The 21,385-nt window shown below is 38.4% G+C and overlaps 3 protein-coding genes across 5 annotated transcripts; 2 read left to right on the forward strand and 1 right to left on the reverse strand.

Moving 5' to 3' along the window:
- Nucleotides 1-297: 297 nt before the first annotated feature.
- LOC113759522 (transcription factor bHLH118-like) lies at nucleotides 298-1,459 on the forward strand. The gene is made up of 3 exons (XM_027302098.1): nucleotides 298-645; nucleotides 901-1,248; nucleotides 1,340-1,459. The coding sequence occupies exons 1-3, from the start codon at nucleotides 298-300 to the stop codon at nucleotides 1,457-1,459; spliced, it is 816 nt and encodes a 271-aa protein (XP_027157899.1).
- A 10,627-nt stretch (nucleotides 1,460-12,086) lies between these two features.
- LOC113759523 (xanthoxin dehydrogenase-like) lies at nucleotides 12,087-12,716 on the reverse strand. The gene has a single exon (XM_027302099.1). The coding sequence runs from the start codon at nucleotides 12,714-12,716 to the stop codon at nucleotides 12,087-12,089; it is 630 nt and encodes a 209-aa protein (XP_027157900.1).
- A 3,789-nt stretch (nucleotides 12,717-16,505) lies between these two features.
- On the forward strand, nucleotides 16,506-19,515 carry LOC113763712 (B3 domain-containing protein REM8-like). 3 transcript variants are annotated; one of them, XM_027307613.1, is made up of 5 exons: nucleotides 16,506-17,256; nucleotides 18,373-18,475; nucleotides 18,606-18,861; nucleotides 18,944-19,068; nucleotides 19,175-19,515. In XM_027307613.1, the coding sequence occupies exons 1-5, from the start codon at nucleotides 16,982-16,984 to the stop codon at nucleotides 19,448-19,450; spliced, it is 1,035 nt and encodes a 344-aa protein (XP_027163414.1). In that variant the 5' UTR covers nucleotides 16,506-16,981; the 3' UTR covers nucleotides 19,451-19,515. The 3 variants fall into 3 exon arrangements, with proteins under 3 accessions (XP_027163414.1, XP_027163413.1, XP_027163415.1); XM_027307612.1 differs by having other exon boundaries at nucleotides 16,507-17,256; nucleotides 18,570-18,861; XM_027307614.1 differs by lacking the exon at nucleotides 16,506-17,256 and adding an exon at nucleotides 17,581-17,995 and having other exon boundaries at nucleotides 18,570-18,861.
- The last annotated feature ends 1,870 nt before the right edge of the window (nucleotides 19,516-21,385 follow it).

Genomic DNA, 21,385 nt, shown 5'->3' on the forward strand with positions numbered 1-21,385 from the left:
ATAGGGAGTAGTGCTCCATTCTCAACTGCCATTTTTTTAAGCTTTGCTTGGCAAATTGCACACCTGGGGATTGAACTTCTCATCTACAACAATATTAAAACAAATGGCAGGTGAGAATGGAGCACTATTCAATCCTATTTTCTCGTAGCATTTGTTTATGAACATATTGCAGGAATCTGGGAATCCTTGTCCTATATGGGAGATCCCACCGTATCAAATCACCCTAACAAACGTTTCCCTAGTTGGCAAGTTTATCATATCAGCAGAATATTAACCTAAGAGAGCACTTATCTGAACATGGATGACTATACTGCTAATTTGGTTCCTTTATATGAAGATGATTCGCTGCTTTTTCCTACCATTCATCCCTATCTAGAACCCACAATCTGTCATCAAGATCTGGAAATTCAGGGTGCATCTTCACTTGCGGCATGTCAACAGAACACTGAGGAAATCAACACAGCAGGGAAAAGGCAGCGGAAGTCGTCATCAGCTATTCGAGCTGATAATCATGATAGTGGGGTCAACCATGATGACAGCAAGCAGAAAAGAGCCATTCATAGAGATATTGAGAGAAAAAGGAGGCAAGAAATGGCTACTCTTTGTGCTGCTCTCAGAAATCTACTGCCTCTTGAATATATAAAGGTGATGGAACTCAAACTAGTTGCTTAATATAATTTGTGAATCCTCACTTTTTATCCATAATCACAAGTGCAGATCATCGGCATCTAGAATTCGATTTTCATTAATTACTTGGCATTTTCTTGTGAGATTACACTTAGAGTGTCGTTTTCCTTTCCTGTCCAACAAAACGCTATGCTGACTTATCTGTTGTATTACTAGTTCAGTACTTGAATAGGAATTCTAGGTTTGTTGCATTTTTTTTCTTCTGAATTTCAGGGAAAGCGTTCTATATCAGATCATGTTCTTGAGGCTGTGAACTATATTAAACACATGGAAAAGAATATCAGGGAATTGGAAGCGAAGAGAAATAAGCTGAGATACTTAATGGGTGAATTGAGCAATACGGACGTCAAAAATGTTGAGGAAACAAACTCTTCATCTATTAAGTTCACAGTCAAGCCATGCTTGGGTGGTGGAATTGAGATTCTGATGGAGAATTACTCGGCCAATAACTGGTTTCCGCTATCAAGGATACTGGATGTGTTGCTTGATGAAGGTCTTACTGTTGTTACCTGTATCTGCACCAAAGTCAATGCAAATTTTCTTTACAGAATCCAAACTGAGGTACAACTATGATGAATTAGTCAAATGATTTTCACAGCAATAACTGGTTTGGCGCCTTGTGATTCACATTGTTTGTATCATGTTCTCGCAGGCCAGTTGTATGACAGATGTTGATCTAATTTGTCTGCAAAAAAAGCTGACAGAAAAAGTTATGGCCTGGAAAAACTTCAAGTCCGAGAACAATACCAGAACTGGGACTCGTTTCGCATGAACAGCAGATCTATAAAAGATTTCCAGAGATACTGGTTCTAAAAGTTGTTAATTGTGAGTGTATGAAAATTGCTTTCTGCATGCTTTTGCTCTTGTCAAAATTTGACAGGTATGACATAAACAAAAAAAAATTCTAGCAGCTTAATGGGAATTATTTGATCTAGAAATAGTATGTTGACTTATCAGCATTCACAAACTTTAGGCAAATATGTCAAGTGGACTACTTGCACATTTTAGGTTACAAGATTTTCTAATCATAGTTGATCAAAATTAACAGAAGATAATTAATCTCAAATTTTGGTTCTAGTTGAATATACAGCTTTAAATATAGACATGTTGTAACGTACAACTTTCTAAACTGCTAATAAGCTCGAATGCCACCAATAAAGTCCAATGGAGTCCATCTTCTCCAGCTTTGAAGTTAATGCAATGCTGCATGACTTAGTATCCGTATGTTATAGTACGAAGGAAGACGCCAGTATGCTAGCATTATATTCCTCTATATACTGGTGCAATGTCATGGAAAATTTGGGTTGTCAAACAAGATAGACTTGCATGAAAAACTATCAACCATGCCCAAAAAAAGAAAAGAAAAGCTATCAATTGTAATTTGCAAATGAGTTTGAAAATTACACCTGTTCCAAAATGATGCTTAATAATTTCCCAACACTACGAGTTGTATGCTGGAAGTTGTTGTGTATAACTAGTGCGATAAGTTCAATGCTTCATGGATGAGCAGAAAAGGCATATTAGGTTGTACATTTCCCAGAAACTAGAGGGTATCATTTGGCAATACAAAATAAGATGAATCATAGTAGCATGCACATGAACATAGTTCTATGAGAATTTTAGAAAATCCTACTACTTGATAAGTGAGAACCGAAAAAGTCATGCTATACCATTCTATTTCCCACGCATAATCTAGCTTGAATACCCCAATATTTCAAGGATCTAAAGAAGTATTATTTGTGGAATGACATGAAGAAAGATATTGCACAATACTTATCCACTTGCTTGACCTGTCAATAAGTGAAAAAAGAACATAAAAGAAAAATCATTAGGTCTACTCCAAACGTTGCCAATTTTAAGATGAAAGTGGGATGAAGTAACCATGGATTTGGTTATTGTGTTGCCGCGGAGTAAATCATGACATGAGACGATATAGAAAATTGTAAATAAGTTGAGCGAATATTCGCATTTTCTTACCGTGAATATGATGTGTTCACTTGAGAAGTTAAATATACTTTACATGTGGACAAAAAAAAAATTGTTTTCCTCTTAGGATTGTCTTCAATGGGGATCTCCGATCTTATGAGTTTGAAAATAATTTCAAGAAAGCCAAGGTTTAAATTTAGGGATAATTTCAGAAATCTCTACTGAGGTTTCTGACAATTTCGCTGTACTAGCCTGTCATAATTGTCCCTCAGTTTGAATTGTGTAAATAAATTCTTCATTGACTTTGGTACAGACACAGCTGACAACAGCTAGACCTTCATCAAGCAGCGCATTGAATATGGTATCTGCCAAGTAATTCTTCATCAGAATCTCAATTCCACCACCCAAGCACGGCTTGACTGTGAACGAAATAGACACAGTTTGTTCCCTTGACATCTTTGATGTTAAGTTTCTCAACTTGTCCCTCTACTTCCAAATATTCCCTGATATTGTTCTGATCAATGTGTTTTATGTAGTTAACTGCCTCAAAAACATGATCCGGTATCAAATGCTTCCACTGAAAAATGGGAAAAAAAGTATCAATAATTCTTATAGTACTACTGAATTGGAATAAAGAAAAGTTCGAAGAGTTAAGAAGAGTTAGAAGAGTTAATATATGTACAAGGGTTGTAAAAGGCACTAAAAACCTATAAATGCTACAGTTTAGTCTCACAAGCAAACGCAAAGAAATTAACTTACATCGAACTTTAGACGCAGCTGATATATAGTTTGATTATGCATAAAAAGTCAGAATTCACCAAATAGTTTGTTAATTAGCTAGTATCATCTCCTCTGTACATTCAAGAGCAAGTAGATTTCTGAGAGAAGCATGAACATTAGCCATTTCTTACCTCCTTCAACGCTCAATTATCTTTATGAAAAGATCTTTTCTGATCAAGATGAATATGATGGTGGGAAAAGGGAGCGAAAGCCATCATCAGCTATTCCAGCTTCATCTCCTTTACATCTTCAAGGGGCAGTAGAATCCTGCGTAAATACTAGCCATTTCGTGTCTCCTCTTTGACACTCAATATCTCTATGAAAGGCTCTTTTCTGCTTGCTGTCATCAGGGTTCTTCCTTCTATCATGATTATCAGCTCAAACAGCTGATGATGGCTTTGGCTGCCCTTTCCTGGCCGCGTTGATACCGTTAATGATGATGATCTCCCAAGTTTTATGCTCATGAGAAGCAAGTGAAGATGCATACTGATTTGCCTGATCTTGATAAGGATGAATATTGATTGTGGGGTCTAGGTAAGGATGAATGATTGGGGTTGGTGACTATTGAAAATGCGGTGGATCATCTTGTTGTAAAGGTATCCAAGTAATAGTAAAATAATCCATGTTCATACATCATCTTTCTTAGGATTATACTTTGTGGTATGATGAAGTTGCCAAACCAGAGATACGTTTGTTAGGGAAATTGAAGCAATGAGATCTCCTGGATGGGCAGGGAATTCCCAGATTGCTGGGGAATTCCTAAAATATCTTCATAAACATATAAAAATTGGTGTTGAGTACTGTCTCTCTGTTACCTGGCATTTCCAAAGCTTACATGGTTACTTTTTACATGTGCACAAGGAAAACCCACAGCTAAGTTCACACTTTCACACCAGGGGGTCCGGGTCCAACTTCTCATCTACAATGATCATATTAAAACAAAATGCAGTATTAAACTATTAACATTGGCAGGCTTTTGATATCTTTTCATCAGGTAAATTTTTGAGGGCGGACTCTTCCTTCCTAGTAGTTATTTGGTACAACGAGAAGTGAACTTGACCTAATATGGTACGTAGAAGCCCTTGTTTAATTAATTTTTTTGTTTGGTATCCTTAGTATGGAGCGGACTTTGGTTAGGGTGCTTTCAATAGTAATTGGATAAATCATTTATTAGATTGATATAAGGATTTTGGTAAACTATTTTGTGGTTTTCTTCTGATGGGGAAATTAGTCATTTTATTGTACTATGTATTTTGTGGACCAAGTCTTATAAATAGAGAGACAAGCACTGGGAGAACTTGCTTCCCTTATAAGGTCCAATCTTCCAATATCATTTACTTTATTTTTATTCTTGAATAGTAAATCTTCCTAATCCAACACATCAATTATGAAGAACAAGCAAAAACCTGAACCCAATATCCATTTTTTTTTTGTGGTAATAAACGAGGTACAACAAGGTTGTTCGTGTTTTTAAACAATAGTATGAGAAGGCCATGCATCCTAATCCATTTTTAAAGAAAAGTGGGGAAGTTAGAATCGAATTTTGCGTTGGCATTGATTTTATGCGAGTAGAATAATACTTCAATTATGAAGATTAGGCAGCCCCTTATGTTCTGCCTGACAAACAAACTCTGGATTCTGGAACCCATTATTCATGCATAATGTTCCTCTGCCACCTTCGTGGATCCCTCACGAACTTGCATTTTCAGTGAATAATGCAAGCTTCTAACTTTTTATTATGGTTCTTTCAAAGGCTGTTTCAAATTTTATTTGTTAGTTACTATTAGTACTAGAAAGTGACAGGTCGTCAGCCTGTGCAATAATAAAAACCTGCTCAAACTAAAAGTGATTTCTGTAGATAGCGGTGAGTAGGGTCGAATCCACAGGGACTGTGAGTAATTATTTCTTTTCAAGTTCACAGTGACAAGGGGGTGTTTTTATGCAGAAGATGGTAAACAAAGAAAATCTAAGAAACTACTAAAAATTAAATAACAATCTACTAAAATCAAATGAGTGATAATTAAGAATCTAGCCAAGAAATAACTTCAACAATGGTGCACCTAATTGATCATCGAAACAAAGGCAATTCCAATTATTTATCAATAAATAGGTTATAACTACCAAACAAACGATGGCAGTCAACCCCTCCTTACTGTGTCGGTGATCAAGGTACGCCCGTTAATCACTGCTCTAATTAGGAAATAATCCTAGGTACGCCCGTAGAATTTAATTTCCCAATTGCCTTACGTATTAGAGGAGCCCTATTCTAACCAAATAACGCACTACCAGGGTTATTTTAGATTAGCCCGCGTATTCCCCTGACACAAGTCTAATCATGCCAGTTGTCACTATTTTAGAGCAATTAAACAATTACGGATTTAATGCCCTAATTGACAATAGATTATCAGATTAACTAATTATCCGGATCCAAGACAATCAATTAATTAAACAATCATAGGCACTGCAACCAAGGAATATGCGAATACCAATAAATAGAGAAAAAGATAAAATTAAATCGATCTCACAATTTTAGGCGACCCAAAGCATCCGTTGTCCCTTGACTAGAATGGAAAAATTAGTTCATACTTGAGGTGAAAAATCCACGCAAAGATGTAGAAAAAGCTGCGGCCATTATCCTTGATCAAAAGAGTTCACTCTATTCGAACAAAAGGATGAATAGCAGATCTTCTGAGAATGACTAATTGACTAATTGCATAACACTTGTCTTGACATACGGAGAAATAAGAGCTACTAGAGCCCACAAGGAAAAGTCAAAAGAAACTAAGCTAAAGGACAAAAACAAACTCAGAAGAGAGTCAGTGCTCTTCCTCTGCGCAACTCCTATTCTAATTAGCCTATTGCTCTTGTGCGGCGTCCGCCGCCCAGCCGCGAGAGAGGAAAAAGAAGACTTCGGCCTCTCCTTTTTAATGTTGTCTTTGGGCCAATTACCAAGAAGGGTTGCGGTTTGATATTCCAAAAATGTCTCTAGATGCCTGCTACTTGAACTCTTTCTTGAAAACTGCCAAATTGACACTTGTTATGGTATTTTCGTTCTACTCCCTGAAATAAATGCGAAATATAAAAAATGAGTAGAATCTAGCAATTAATCCACATCAGATCAGATAATAGGGGAAATTAATAATAAAATAAATGATAAAATCGCACCCTATCAGAAAGCTTTGTTAAGTACCATGATATGGAATCTAGAATGTTTTTTCTAGGGCAGCAACAAAAGCTAACATATGATACATGCATAGCAATCATCGATATTCCATCATCTTTTTCAACAACAAAGACAAACAGCTTTATTATAGTTGAATAAGTTCACAGATCAACACGTTGCATTTGCTTGAGACAAGGTGAACATGATCAGTGGGCGAAGTCAGGACCCTAGAGTTAGGGGGTCAAACTCCATTAGAACAAGAATTGTCGCAAAAACAGAGTTTGAAACCATTAACCATGTCTATCTTAAAAATTCATCTTTTTGCTATATTAAATATGCTTTTAAATCTAAATTGTGCTTAAAATTTGTAATGAAAATTAAATTTAAATTAACATTCATATTTAATTTTTGGTAAGTTTAACACTCTTGTAAAGGGTATGAGTATGAATTTTTAATTATTTAGGGGGCAATGTACGATAGGAAAAGAGAAGTCTAAAAATTTTATGGGAGACAACTAAGGAGCAATTTAAAAAATTTCTAAACTTTCTAAGCAGCAACATGTGGCTCCGCCACTGCCTGGGACATAGCTTTAGAATGAAGACTCTCATTTCGATGTTTCAATTTATAAACAGTTAGTGAAATTTTACTAATGTAGATTAGGATTTTTCCTCTTGTACAAACTCTTCTTGCATATGTGGATAAAAATTTTCAATTCTTGCTCCAAAAAAATAAACAAAGTTACCATCTTGTTCGTGTCCTAGAGTCGCAAAGATTGGTAAAGGAATTATTGCAAAATAATATAGCAAAGATTGGCATAGGAATTATTGCAAAATAATAGTCGCACAGATTGGCATAGGAATTATTGCAATATAATAATTGCCTTTCTGTATGTGATCAATAATTATAGAATTAGTGCTCAATTTTAGAAGTTCTTTTTTTTTTATCCAGATTATCATTGAGCATTTTATACAATTGAGATTTTTTGTCTCATGATTAATCTTACACTCACTAGGATGGTATGTCCATGGAGGATGGCCTCAAAATCCCACAAATTAGGGAGATGACTTATCTTGAGATAACTTGGACTTCAAAAACAAATTTATTCTTTTCTGATTCCTAATATGTAGACATACTTTTTAGGATATTGGACAACAATTAATAAATTAGGCTAAGGACTCAATTTGTTACAGAATTTCATACATTAGGAGTAGGCATGTCAATGGATAGGGTTTGAGTAGGATCCCTTTAATTTAGATTCAGACCCATTAAATTTAGTTAGACGCAAACCCAGATCCAAATACTTATGGGTCTAAAAAAATAAGTCCAAACCCAAACCCTCTTGAATCTAGATATCCAATGGATATCCGTTATATTTTTCTAAACACATTAAAGTAAAAATATATTAAATGCATATATATTTCAAAAAAAATATAAACACTATCCAAATTTTATTTTCAAATAATAAAATTAATATTTGAGAAGTTGAATGCAATAAAATGAATTTAAAAAAATAACTATTATTGACTGCTTTTATTTATTTTTAAAACTTCAATTGTATCTACGTCCAATTTTTCATTTATTTGACTTTACTTTTTCTCCTTCTTCTGAAAAAGTTTGTACTAATTATAATAACAACTAGAATTAGTTTGAAAAAAGAAAACAATCATGAAATCTTATTGTATTCAATCCAGTGACCATAGAATATTAGAATATTATATGAATTTACTTAGATATATATATATATAATTTAATTTTATATACATAGGTCTAGGTAGGATTCGGTATGAGTTTAGATTTGGATGTAGATCATAGAATATCATACTCTACCCAAATCCATAACTCTTTTACAGGGTCTAGGTCCGGATAGGGTTTGGATTTGAAAACTTAAATCCAAACCTTACCCAAGTACATTGGATTTTGGGTTGGATTTGGATAAGATTCGATCCATTGACATGTCTAATTAAGAATACATGACCAAACGGTTACTAATACACAGCTGGGAAATCAAAATATTTAACTAAGAGGCCGACAAAAAGTGGAGAACAGGAAAAAAGTTTGAAAAGAAGGAAAGGAAATAAAACATATTCAAGAAAAATAAGGAATACATATATTTCAAAGAAAAATTGTACAACCAGTACTTACATGTATATGCAGTTATTTTAGAACCATCGCATTAAATTATGAGGACTAGATTGAGAAAAAGAAAATACAACAAATTACTTGTAGAAAATGGAATGGTAACAGTTTAAAAAGTAAGAATATGTAAAAGACTTGACTAATAATTGGTCGTGCATAATGTACCATTTAATTGGTCGGAGCAATTTAGTAGAGATCAAGGACATGACTAATAATTGGTCGGAGCCATTTAGTCGTGCATAATGTACCATATAAGTAGAGATCAAGGACATGACTACCAACTGGGGTTGGGCCAAGTGGTAAGCAGCTTGGATTCGCTTAAGCAGGTCTCGGGTTCGAAACCTGGCGTATGCAGCTACCCTTGTTGGGAGACTCACCCACCACAGCCAGGTGTGCGATCCGGGTCGACCAACGGATTAGTCAGGGCAAAGCCCTGGATACCGTGGCAGGCAACCAAAAAAAAAAAAAAAAAAGGACATGACTAATAATTGGTCAAAAAAGTTGATAGTAAAAATTGAATATTTGTTATATCAATCACTTAGAAAACATCACTGGTGCAAATAAAAGAATGAATAGCACATTCAAGATTTTAATGTACAAATGAATGTTAACAAGTCTATAACTATTTGATTGGCCACTTCGGTGCAATAATTACTCAGGTGGTGCAAGGACAAAAAGAACACAAGGGAAACATATACTTTGTTTTGTTTAAAATTTGACTAAAAATGGGTTTCCTTTTATAAAATTTAAGCAATACCAGAGTCAAGACCTTGCACTAAGAAGGAGGGGTGAAATATTAAGTTGAATTCATCTCAAAGTTCAAAAAATATGGGATTTATTTTGGATCTTGTTCTGAGTTGATACCAATTTTACTAACTTTAAAGTTAAAAAATATGAGATTAATTTGAGAATCAACTTAAATTGGAGTGTTGTATGATACTATTTCAAAGAGTAGATAGCATGTATCCAATTTTTTACTTATATGTAGGGATGTAGGGAAGATATGTTGGCAAGTTGTACCTCAATTTCTTTTTCATTTTTATTTTGTATTGACCTCATACACATATTTTCTGTGATAGTAAATCTATAACAATACATAATTGCATATATTATATGGAGTTTTCTAAAGATTAAGTGGGTTATATTTACCCTACTTGAATATACCTGACTCTGCCACTGATTGAGAGAGGAACTAATATATAAGAAAATATGACATTATTTTCACTTAAAATATTTGATAACCATTTAAAAAAGCATCTTTTGGGATTTCGCACCAGAAAAAGATCTATATTTAGACACGTATAGAGAAAAAGTATAATAGTTTACCAAACAGAAAGGAAAGTTGACTTTCGCTTTTCTTGTTTGGAGATGGACTATCTCATCTGATGTCTTCGGATGATCTGTTTCTTCTGACTACAACTATTGAATATTCTTTTCAAACAGTTAACAAGGTTCTTTCTGAATTTGAGAATTTATCTGGCTTAAAGCCCAATTTACAGAAGTGTGTAACGGATTCCTATCTTGTGTGTATGATGACATGGCTAAGAATTGTATAATATAGTTGAAATGCCAATGAGGTCCCTTACTTTTAGATATCTACTATCTTTGATATCTTCTAAGCTCAATTTCAAAGATTGTCAGCCCATTTTTATTATGGTCCAACAAAAAAAAAAACGTAGTTGGGCAGCTAGCAAAGATACTTAGTCATGGTGGTAGAGTGCAACTGATTCAAACTATGTGGCATTTATCTTTATTGGTTTAGTGTGTTCATTCTTCCTCAAGCTGTCATTCACAAGATTGGTAGCATGTTAGTAGCATCATTTCTTTGGGTTGGTGATTTGAAGTCCCATTGTGCTGTCAAATTGAAGTGGTCAGGTGTTTGTCAACCAAGAAAAGTAGAGGATTTAGGGATAAGGAGCACAGCTGAATGGAATCATTGTTTAATCTTGAAACTCATTTGAAGCTTTTGTTGGGAAACTCAAAAAGAGGATTCCTTGTGGGTGATATGGATACTTTATGTATTGAGGAAGTGTAATTTTTGGGAGCTAAAAATTCCTTCTGGTTGCTCTTGGGTTTGGAGGAAGCTGTTGCAGCTCAGACATATTGCTAAACCTCTTATACAAGCGTCCATTAGTGATGGGGCCCCTACTTCTTTCTGGTATGATTCATGACACCTTTTGGGCCCTTTGTACAAGAAATTTCCTGTGTCTCTACTTAGATATTTAGGATTATCTCCTAAATTGAAGGTTGTAGGCTTCATCAATGGGAATTGCCACAAGATCGGAGACTTACATCTCTGGTATAGGAATTTAAAGCTGCTACTCCTCCCTCTTTATTGTAGCATTTGCCTAGACAAGACTATGTTACTCGGTTAGACTCTTCTTCTGGTGATTTTTCTATTCAATCTGCTATGAACAAAGTGGTTTGTTCTAGTAATAAAGTGGGATGCTAAAAACTGGTTTGGGGCTAGGGGCACGTTCCTAAGTCTGCATTTGTACTTGGTTAGCTATATATTCAAGGAAAACTGATGACTAAAGATAGATTTTGCAGGTGAGAAGTTGCAAAAGTGTCTCTCCTTTGTGTTTTATGTGGTCATGAAAATGACTCTAGAGGGCATTTGTTTTTCGAATGTAAATTTTCGTGTTCTGTGTGGGATACAGTTCAGAGGATGTGCTTGCTTTATAGAGGTAGTATGAGTTGGCAGTAAGAATATCAATGGTGGAGCAAACAAGTTAGTTCTGACTAGAAGATTGGTACTGGCTGCGACAGTTTGAAATACATGGCAGGAGAGGAACAAGAGAACTTTTTAGCATTCTGCAAATTCTCCAGTACAAATAGTTATTGTAGTGTTGAAAGTGGTATGGTTGACCTGTCTCTCATGGCCTAAAAGTTTCCTGTACTAAAGAAAATCTGGAATTTTTCTTGAAATGAGGGATGGATTAAGGGATATTTGTTTGAATTCTTTTTGTTGGTCAAATGTCACTTGTATAGTGCTTGTTAGTTGCAACTTTTTTTTTTTTTTTTTTTGGGATGTAGTAGGAGGTTTTACTCCTTTATAAAGCTCTATTTTCTGGTAATCAATGAAATGAGTATATCTTTTGTTAAAATACTAATTACGTGAGCTACCAGATTCCTTAATTCAGAATAAGATACTAGACAAGCATATTAATATTCATTTTCTTTGAATTACCTGCTAATAAACTCATTTACAGCTTTTCTAAGATATGCACCAATGCTTATAATTAATCCAGTTTTGTAAAATTTTGACTCCTAGTTGAATCCGATCGAACTCATTAATCCCTAATTCCTGAATTCAACCGAGTTGATACCCGTTTCGAGTCTGAAAGCATAGCCTACAACGCGCAAAGTGCCTACTCTTGCTAGCCAGTTTTCCTCATCTAAAAGCACGAAGAGAGTGATTCACACAGGAGAAGCCTCCATCAACCATGAGATTGGCCCCGCTTACATACCTTGCTTCATCACTTGCCAAAAAGAGTACAGCATTGGCAACATCATCTGCAGTCAATTCTACACCTTGCAAGTTAGCATTCCTCCCAACAAACGATCGAAAACCATCGATGGCCTCTTCAGTCCGTTCATCTTCAGGAACATAAGCAAAAGCCAAGGGTGTCGCAACAGCATAAGGAGATACGCAGTTCACCCTTATGTTATGCTTCCCCAACTCTGCAGCTGCATTCTTGGTGAGCCCTGCAATAGCATGCTTGGATCCTACATATGCATGAGTTCCTGCACCGGCAATTGCACTCGCAACACTGCTAAGAGAAACAATCGAGCCCTTCTTGAGCGGAATCATGATACCAGCCGCATATTTCATTCCCAGAAAAACACCTTTCACGTTTACATCAAACACTTTTTCGAACTCTGAGAGTTGAAAATTACGTATATCTGAACAAGGTGGACCTGAAATCCCAGCATTGTTCACTGAGGAGGGTATTTCCAACTCGGCTAGAGCTGGGGTCCCATCCTGTATTTCTTCGTTCCGACTGCCTCGGCCTTTCACCATCGGGAATTGACTTCGGCCCAGTTACTGCCTCGGCCAAGGCTTTCCCTCGTTAAGCCGAAGTCAAGTATAATGACTTGGCAACCGGAGTTGTGGAACATGGTCTCTGACACCTCTGACACTTCTGATAAAGCTGGCCTGACATGCGCCGCCTGACACACGACTGTTCCGGCGCACCTTTTCGCAGAGTCCATTAAGTCACCTTGATACACTGACCCTGCCGGATCTCTAGGGACCTGTGCAAGCAGTCCCTCTCTCCTATCTGACTTCTATAAATACTCAACACCTCTACTAAAAAGAAGAGGACGAATCTTCTGGTAAAGCATACTAGTCTTCTCTACACTTAAATTACCCTTTCACTACCGAACTGACTTAAGCTTCGGAGTTATACCGGGGACTTTAGTCCCTCTTACAATTTAAACAGGTGACCTCGTCCGAGAGAACCACCCAAGATAAAAGGTCTTCTCCAGCTCGGGTGACTCACTCCAGCAAGACGAAAATAACCTCTTCAATTGGCGCCGTCTGTGGGAACGCAAAGACATCAGAGAATGAAGCCTACGCGTTCTAGGAGCAGGAAAGCTCTCACTATTGGGGCTGAGCAGAGCAATGCAGCTCCGCGAGAAAATATTTCCGAAGGGCCGGAGTCCCCAAGGAACCAGCCCGCAAACGAAGAAGCCATAACCCGTATGGCCGAGTTTGTGACCGAGAACCCTAACATTTTCGAGGAGTTAGGGAGGTATCTTAAGAAACAAGGCAAGCAAAAGGCCGAGTCCTCTAAAAGGAAATCGGATGGATCCCCTGAAGTTTCGTCCGAAGAAGAATCCGATGGGAGGCGCTTGAGCCGAAGTGCCTCGAAGAAAGCATTCTCCAAAGCTACTTCTAAGGTAGCCTCCCTGACCAGGTCTTTGTCAAAAGGGCTCTTGGGCCGACGACCTGAGGAACCTCGACCCTCGGAGAGAGCTGGGGTGGATTACCAGAGGGCTCCACCCTTTACGGATGACATCAACGAGGGGACATTCATGCCTTCATCTCGGCCTTCCGCCTATACTGCATCCCTGATCCCGTCATATGCCGGGCTTTTCCGGTATTCCTCCAGGGGACAGCTCGAAAAAGGTTCTGGGGTCTAGAACCTAGGAGCATTTCAACCCTGGGGGAATTAGTGGAGAAATTTCTTCACCGTTTTGTCTCCTCCCGACCGACGACCCGAACCTCAGCTTATCTGCTGAATATGCAGCAGAACTCGGGGGAATCACTTCGATCGTATGTCCAGAGGTTCCACGAAGAAAGCGTGCAGATACCTAACCCTAATGAGCAGGTCACCATTGCCGCTTTCACCCATGGGCTCGTTGCCGGGGTATTCAACACGGGAATCCACAAGAAGTATCCCCGTTCACTCCACGAATTGTGGTTGAAGGTCGAGAAGGGCATCCAGGCCGAAGACCTCAACCGCATGAAGAAGGAGGTCCAAGCCGCTCGCCCGAAGATAGACCCCAGGAAGGGGAAAGATCTTGGCCGAAGTGAAGTGGGCTCAGGGAGTGCCTTCCAAAGTCCTAGCCGAGACCGCCGTAGCGTTTTCGACAGGATTTCCAAGGGGAAGCCACCCATCCCTGAGTCCGACTTAACCCCCCTGAACACCACCCGGTCCCGAGTGTTGTCTGTGATGGAGCAGAACAGTCTCGGGAAGGCCCCTCCCAAGATGTATAGCAGCAGGGATAAGAGGAATCCGAACCTCTACTGCCTGTATCACCGGGACACCGGCCACGAAACCGAGGACTGCAACGACCTCAAAAGGGAAATCGAGAATCTCATCAGACAGGGACACCTGAAGCAGTTCGTCCGCCGAGGTGGAGGCCAACCTCGTAATGAACCTCGACGTGACCACCGGGGTGATCAACGCCGAGACGAAAGGCGGACATCAAGAAGCAGTTGTAGGCCCCCGGAGGATCTTAGGGAGACAAAAATGCCTCCCCGAGACGGATCCTCAGGTCACGGGCTAGGGTATGGATCCAACATAGCCGGGGTCATCAATACAATTGCCGGAGGTCCGACGGGAGGAGACAGTCAGAACTCCCGGAAAAGGACCTACAGGCAAATCAACCCGGATCAGGCCGAGGCAAGTTCTCGCCTATCCGAGGTGATCACTTACGGGCCTAGTGATCCCGTCCCGGCTGCCTCCAGTAGTCATGAGGCCTTGGTGATTGAAATCCTCACCAATAACTACATCGTGAAAAAGGTCTACATTGACCCGGGGAGCTCAGTTGACGTCATGTACCTCCGTACCTTTGAGAGTCTTAAACTGGCCAGGGAGAGCATGACCCCGGTAAGGACCCCCCTTGTCGGGTTCGGGGGACACATTGTGCACCCCGAAGGGATGGTGACTTTGACAGTGACTGTAGGGCGTCACCCCCGCTGCAGAACCATCCCCGTCAACTTCGCAGTAGTCAAGGCTGACTCCCCATACAACTTGCTACTCGGCCGACCTACACTTAATGCTTTGCGGGCAGTATACTCCACCTATCACCTAAGTTTTAAGTTTCCTACTCCTGCGGGAGTGGCCGAGGTCAATAGTGAAGTCAGCGCTGCCCGAGAATGTTACCTCGCCACTCTCCAAGCAGCCTCCCCATCAATCCCCGGGGCACGGCCCGAGAAGAGGTCAAATATCCTCACAATAGATAGCATTGATCCTCAGCAAGCTGAGAAGATCCCAAGGCTGGAGACTGGGGATGAGGTGGAAGAGTTCCCTCTGGACCCCACGAAGCCTGATCAGACAGTTCGCGTTGGTACCCGACTGCCCGGTCCTGTTAAAAGAGGTATGGTAGACCTCCTCAGAGAGTACTGGGACGTCTTCGCTTGGGCCGCAGAGGAGGTTCAAGGAGTCCCGCATCACCTCATGGTACATGAGTTGAACGTCGATCCCCAAGTCCGCCCGATCAAACAAAAAAGAAGGCACCTCGGCCCTGAGCGCAGCCGAGTTGTGGGCGAAGAGATAGATAAGCTCCTCCCCGCCAAGATCATCCGGGAGGTCCAGTATCCGACCTGGTTATCCAACCCGGTCATGGTAAAAAAGGACACCGGGGCCTGGAGAATGTGCGTTGACTTCACCGACCTCAACAAGGCCTGTCCCAAGGATTGCTACCCATTACCCAAAGTCGACACCTTGGTAGACTTGGCAATGGGCTATGAAATCCTCTGCTTTTTTTATGCCTTCAAAGGATATCACCAGATCGGGATGAGTCCGGAGGATCAGGAGAAAACCGCCTTCTACACTGACAAAGGCACATATTGTTACACCACCATGCCTTTCAGACTGAAGAACGCCGGGGCCACGTATCAACGCTTGGTTAACCAAGCTTTTAAATGTCAAATAGGCCGGACTGTCGAGGCCTATGTGGATGATATTCTTCTTAAAAGCCAGACAACTTCCGCATTTCTTGCCGACCTGAAAGAAGTCCTGGAAGTCCTTCAGGAGACACGAATGATGTTTTGTTTGGGGCCTAGAATGTGAATCTTATTCTTGTAGTATTAGAGTTTCTTACCTTGCTAGAGTGTATCGCCTTTTTTTTCCTTGACAGTACATAATTTATAATGTAAAATCTGTGCAAGATGAAGATATTCTTTTTTACCATTATCCCAGTCTCCGATTCAATGTGGATGTGAGCTAGGCGCCCTCTATTGGGGGCGCAATCTGAATTTTGATGTATCGCCAATTTATTCTGCTATATGTCTAATACATGCTTTATGTACTTCTTTCTATTATCAATTCTGTGTAGAATTCTTGGCACTTTTTTTCCTCTTCTTAATTCTATATGCTCAGTCCAATTCACGATTTTTTGTTTTACAATTTTGTTAAAGTGAAGAGCACTCTACTTCTGAGAATTGTGGAAGGAATTTGAGTAGAAATTTGGTGTTTTTTCCTTTAATTTCTGTTTCTTGTTTGCAATTACCTCGGATACGTGGAAAATTTCCCCATTTTGGAGCAAGCATTCCACTTATTTGACTTCCAACCTCGAATGAACGAATTGTTTCAGGGCAGTATTAGATGGGATTTTACCTTTAAGCCTCGTGTGGTTCTCTGCTAGAATAGCATTTGTGTCCCAGGGAATTGAGCTACATTTCTGTTGGATAAAATAACAATTTTGACAGGGAACCACACACAGCCTTAGTGTACTTCGTTCTTGGATGTGTTGTCATCTATCTCCAGTTCCTATCCTCGATCTTAATGTTATTTTTTTTTTGTGTGATAGACGTCTTATGCTATCTATTGATAGATGGATTGGCAAGGGCAGAAGCTAGCGGAGCAGCTCATGCAGATAATGCTGGTGAGCTCTGCTGTGGTGGCATTTATTTCAGGCTATGTTTTGGGCTCATTTCAGATAATGCTGCTGATATATGCTGCTGGCGTTCTATTGACTTCTCTCATTACTGTTCCCAATTGGCCTTTTCTCAATCACCATCCCCTCAAATGGTTGGACCCAAGTGAAGCTGAGAAGCATCCCAAACCGGTGTCTGCTAATACTAGCTCAAAGAAGAAGGCTGGCAAGAAGTAGGTCACTTGACTAGTTTTGCTTAGGATATTTGTGATGGGAGGTTTATTAGCTAAATTTTAAAGCCTTCATTTTTGTGCGAACTAACATTTTGGTGAATGTGGCCTACATCTGACTTTCATACAATGCAAAAGTTTCTAGTTTTCACATGGCTTCTACTTTGTCTACTAGTTCTGGTATGCTTCTATGTGTGCATGCATCAGGATCTTAGATTGTCAGTTTAAGTGCCTACTTGTTTTTGGTGGGTTATCGAATTGCTTATTTATTTTCATTATAACCAGTCAAGAATTTATTTTATTTTATTTTTTTTGTGTTTAAACGGGAAGAATATACGTCCACACCTTGAGTTATATCTGGTGCATGCAATCTGGAACTCTTATGTTTCTAATTGTTATTGACTAGGTCTTTGAAATTGCTCATACTGTTATCTGGAACTCTTATGTTTCTATGTATATTGTAGGTCAGTTATCTGCTTGCCCGTAGTTCATATATTTGGCGTCCTTGATTTGTAGTTGTTCATAGTCAGTTCTTGCATCGCCTGAGATCATTAGTCAGTTTTTGTAGTTAATATACGTTTAGACACAAAAGTCCAAAATTAGGTGCACAATTACATTGAAACTAGAACAATTAACTGTTACTCTGCCCGGCAGTCCCTAAAGAAAAATTGGCAAGAAGAACATTGTGTGCCCGAGGAATTTAGAGGGGATGGGCAAGAAGACTGCGACTCCATTGATCAGGGTTTGTACAGAATCATTTCTAGTTTTGATTTTCACAGCAACTATTTTTTTTTCTGTAATTTGAATTGATTATTTCACTGCAAATTGACACATATCCTGTTTTGTACATTTACTTTGCTTTATCAAACATTACCAATTAATCGCTTTTGCAGCTGTTGTGAAAGAACATTTACATCTCTCATTTAATCAGGCACATTAATGCAGTTAAACTTGCTACAATGTGCATCTAAGATGAATTGACACTAGACGTTCTTGTTTTTGGTTTTTTACCCCCTTCAAACACCAAACTTGGCCTAAAGGTTACCAGACTTGTGCTTGTAATTTCTATTAACAAGCCACTTTTCTGATTTTTCAATTCTTCAACTTTCCTCCTAATAGATCAATGGCAGAAACAATGTCTGTATCTCCAACGAATTTTCATCCGACAAATAGCTCTTTACCAGCATGCTGTTTTCTACTCAAATGCATCCACAGAGGACAGGTTAACTTTTAGTTCATGTTCGCCTATATTGCAGCATTTAGAGTTGAATAGCATGGTATTCTTTGACGTTATTTTCCTGCCTCATTTTTTCAAGGTATTACCTACTCAGTTTGAATTGTTGCTTCATCAGCATCATTGCAATAGAATCATTCTAAGGGTTGGACTGCGGCAATGGACTATCACAGTTACTGATCATTCATTCGAAGAAGGGTGGGATGCTTTTTGTGAACACAACATTGTTAAAAGACATGACACGTTGTTGCTTCGACATAGCGGGAATCTGATATTTGATGTCATTCACTTTTGTGAACTACAAAAACAAGTTTTATTGCCCTGGACAGTTCCCCTACCAGACCTGTTGCACATGAATGTCGTCGCATCACGAGGTCAAAATATCACTGTATCTATCTCATATCCTCATCCATATCATATATAATTTTTAATTTAACGCATAATCACTAATTGCAGATGATATCCATACACCTACTAGACAACAGCAAGTTGCTTCCTCGCTGAGACCGAATTTCTGCCAGGATCTATCTGATTCGATTTGCTTTTATCAAATATTTAACTCTGCAACTCCAAACAGTTTGGTAAGCTATTCCATGTTTACCTGCATTCTCTTTGTCGTCTCAACTTTCTTGGAAGCAATTTCCTTTTGTTTCTGCATATCTTCTGATCTGCACCTCTTCATGACAGAAAATTCCACGCTTTATTGATCACTTCATCAATGGTTCCAAGACTCCCAAGTTACTTATCAATACTGGAAATAAAAGTACTCAGATAGGTGTAAAACATGAACGCCTTCATCAAAACTGGAGAGGTTTCATTCTTGAGCATCAACTGCAGCACAACGAAACTCTTGTCTTTGTTCCGGAATCTGAAAATATATTTACAGCTTTGATCTTCGACGATACCGGAGTTGAAAAGATTTTTCCTTGGTATCACACATTTAATATTTATTCACATGCTTAACGAATTTAGCTGAACTATGCTGTGTAATATACCTACGAATTAAATACATTGCTGGTAATTTTCGCTTCTACTTAGCTAAACTATGCAGCCACTGGCCCGCGATCCTTAATACATTACTTTTTTTTTGAATTAATTAATATTAAAAAATTAATTACTCAGCTGGACATTACTGGGCATCATTACATTGGCGCATGCGCGGCGTTCTCCTGCTAGTATGTTTCTAATTGTTATTGACTAGGTCTTTGAAATTGCCTGATAGGAGAATTCTACCATCTCCGAGGGGTCTCATTTTCAAACCGACTTCCCAAAACAATTGGCCAAAATTTTCAGGTACGTGGAAATTTTAGAAGCATGTCTCCATCATTCTTGAAGGTTCATCTTCAACATAGTACAGCTCCACTCCAACAGCAACATCTAGGAGTGTTCCCATTGTTACATTCATATAAATTCCAATCAGATGGGTATTTCTTCTATACGAAGAAAAAGGAAATAGTAGCATTTTATTCTGGTAATTTTGTCAAGTATGTCGGCAACGTTCACTACCAGTTCTGCACTAGGGGACACTGGGATTCATCACCTGCATCCGTGGGTCATTTTCAGGGTGGCCATTAACAGCAATTGAGAACTATATACAGGTGGAAATGAAGCTGGTCAAAGATCCTAATCTTTTTAGCCTTGACATATATACAACCAAGCACATTGTAAAGGATCTAATTTGCTTTATTTCTTGTCAAGTTTCTTTGTCAGACAAACATGTATTGTTTCCTTTTTGGGATGAAATTGTTGTGTTAAAGCAAACAAATGGCAAGCAAGTCTTAAAAGACTCATGGACCAGCACTAAGACACAAGCCTCTGATCCGTTGTGGAAGTGCTTTTACGTTTCCTTTTGCCTAGTCTTGTATACCTAGCCTATGAGAGTAGATTAATGATATATATATATATATATCACCAATATACTCATTAGCAATTTATCATCACCTACGTGGAGTGATGACGTGTGACAAGGTTTCCTTTTCCATCTTAAAGGAGCAATGGCATGGCAGTAATTATTTGTATTAAGAAACTCCATAAAAATTGAAAATTATTCAAATACAAAATCTCCTAAAATAAAAAGTACATACATTCAATTTTATAAATAAATTATTGACTCATAGCATATCATATCCACGTAGGACGTGTTAGATCGATGATGAAAAATAGGTGATATGTATCATTACTCCTGAGTAACTATTTCATATATTGTCGTCCGAGTAAGTAAATATCTTTAGCCTTTCTCAATCACGTGCTCCATATCATTTTTCCACATGCAGCTTCTGTTTTATTTAGTCCCGGGTCTGTTCTTTGGATTATTGACTTTTTACGGGGGTAATCTACTTGAATCGATAAGGTTAGGTGAATTTAAATGGTTATCCATTTAAAATCATTTAAAAATTTTTGACTCATCCAAATTCATTAAAACTTGGATTAATTGGATGGATAGTTGGATATGGATCCAAGTCGTCACTTGCAAGTGTGAAAATGCTACACGGCATCAACGATTTCTCAGATTCCTGCACATTGACAAAAGACACGTCTATGTCTAGCAAGAAGTGTGATAATGCTGCACGGCATCAATTTTCAAGATCCATCATTTTCTTTTTTTTCCCTTTTTTCCAACAAAAAAAAGAAGAAGTGACCAAGTTAATTTGATGAATATAACTTGAAATGATCATATAAATGGTACTCCAATTGAATTATATTTCCCCAAAATTTACAGTTTGAAAAGTCTATTAAATTATTTCAAATTTATATTATTGCATATAAATAAAAGGGATGTAATTTCAAAGACAGAAAAAACATTTAAAATTGAATCCAACTTATAACAAAGATAAAGATTATTATTGCTGCCAAACGCGCTGTACATTCTTCTCTTTCACTTTTATTTATTAATACATT

The sequence above is a fragment of the Coffea eugenioides genome, chromosome 2, assembly GCF_003713205.1.
Source record: "Coffea eugenioides isolate CCC68of chromosome 2, Ceug_1.0, whole genome shotgun sequence".
Taxonomy (NCBI): domain Eukaryota; kingdom Viridiplantae; phylum Streptophyta; class Magnoliopsida; order Gentianales; family Rubiaceae; genus Coffea; species Coffea eugenioides.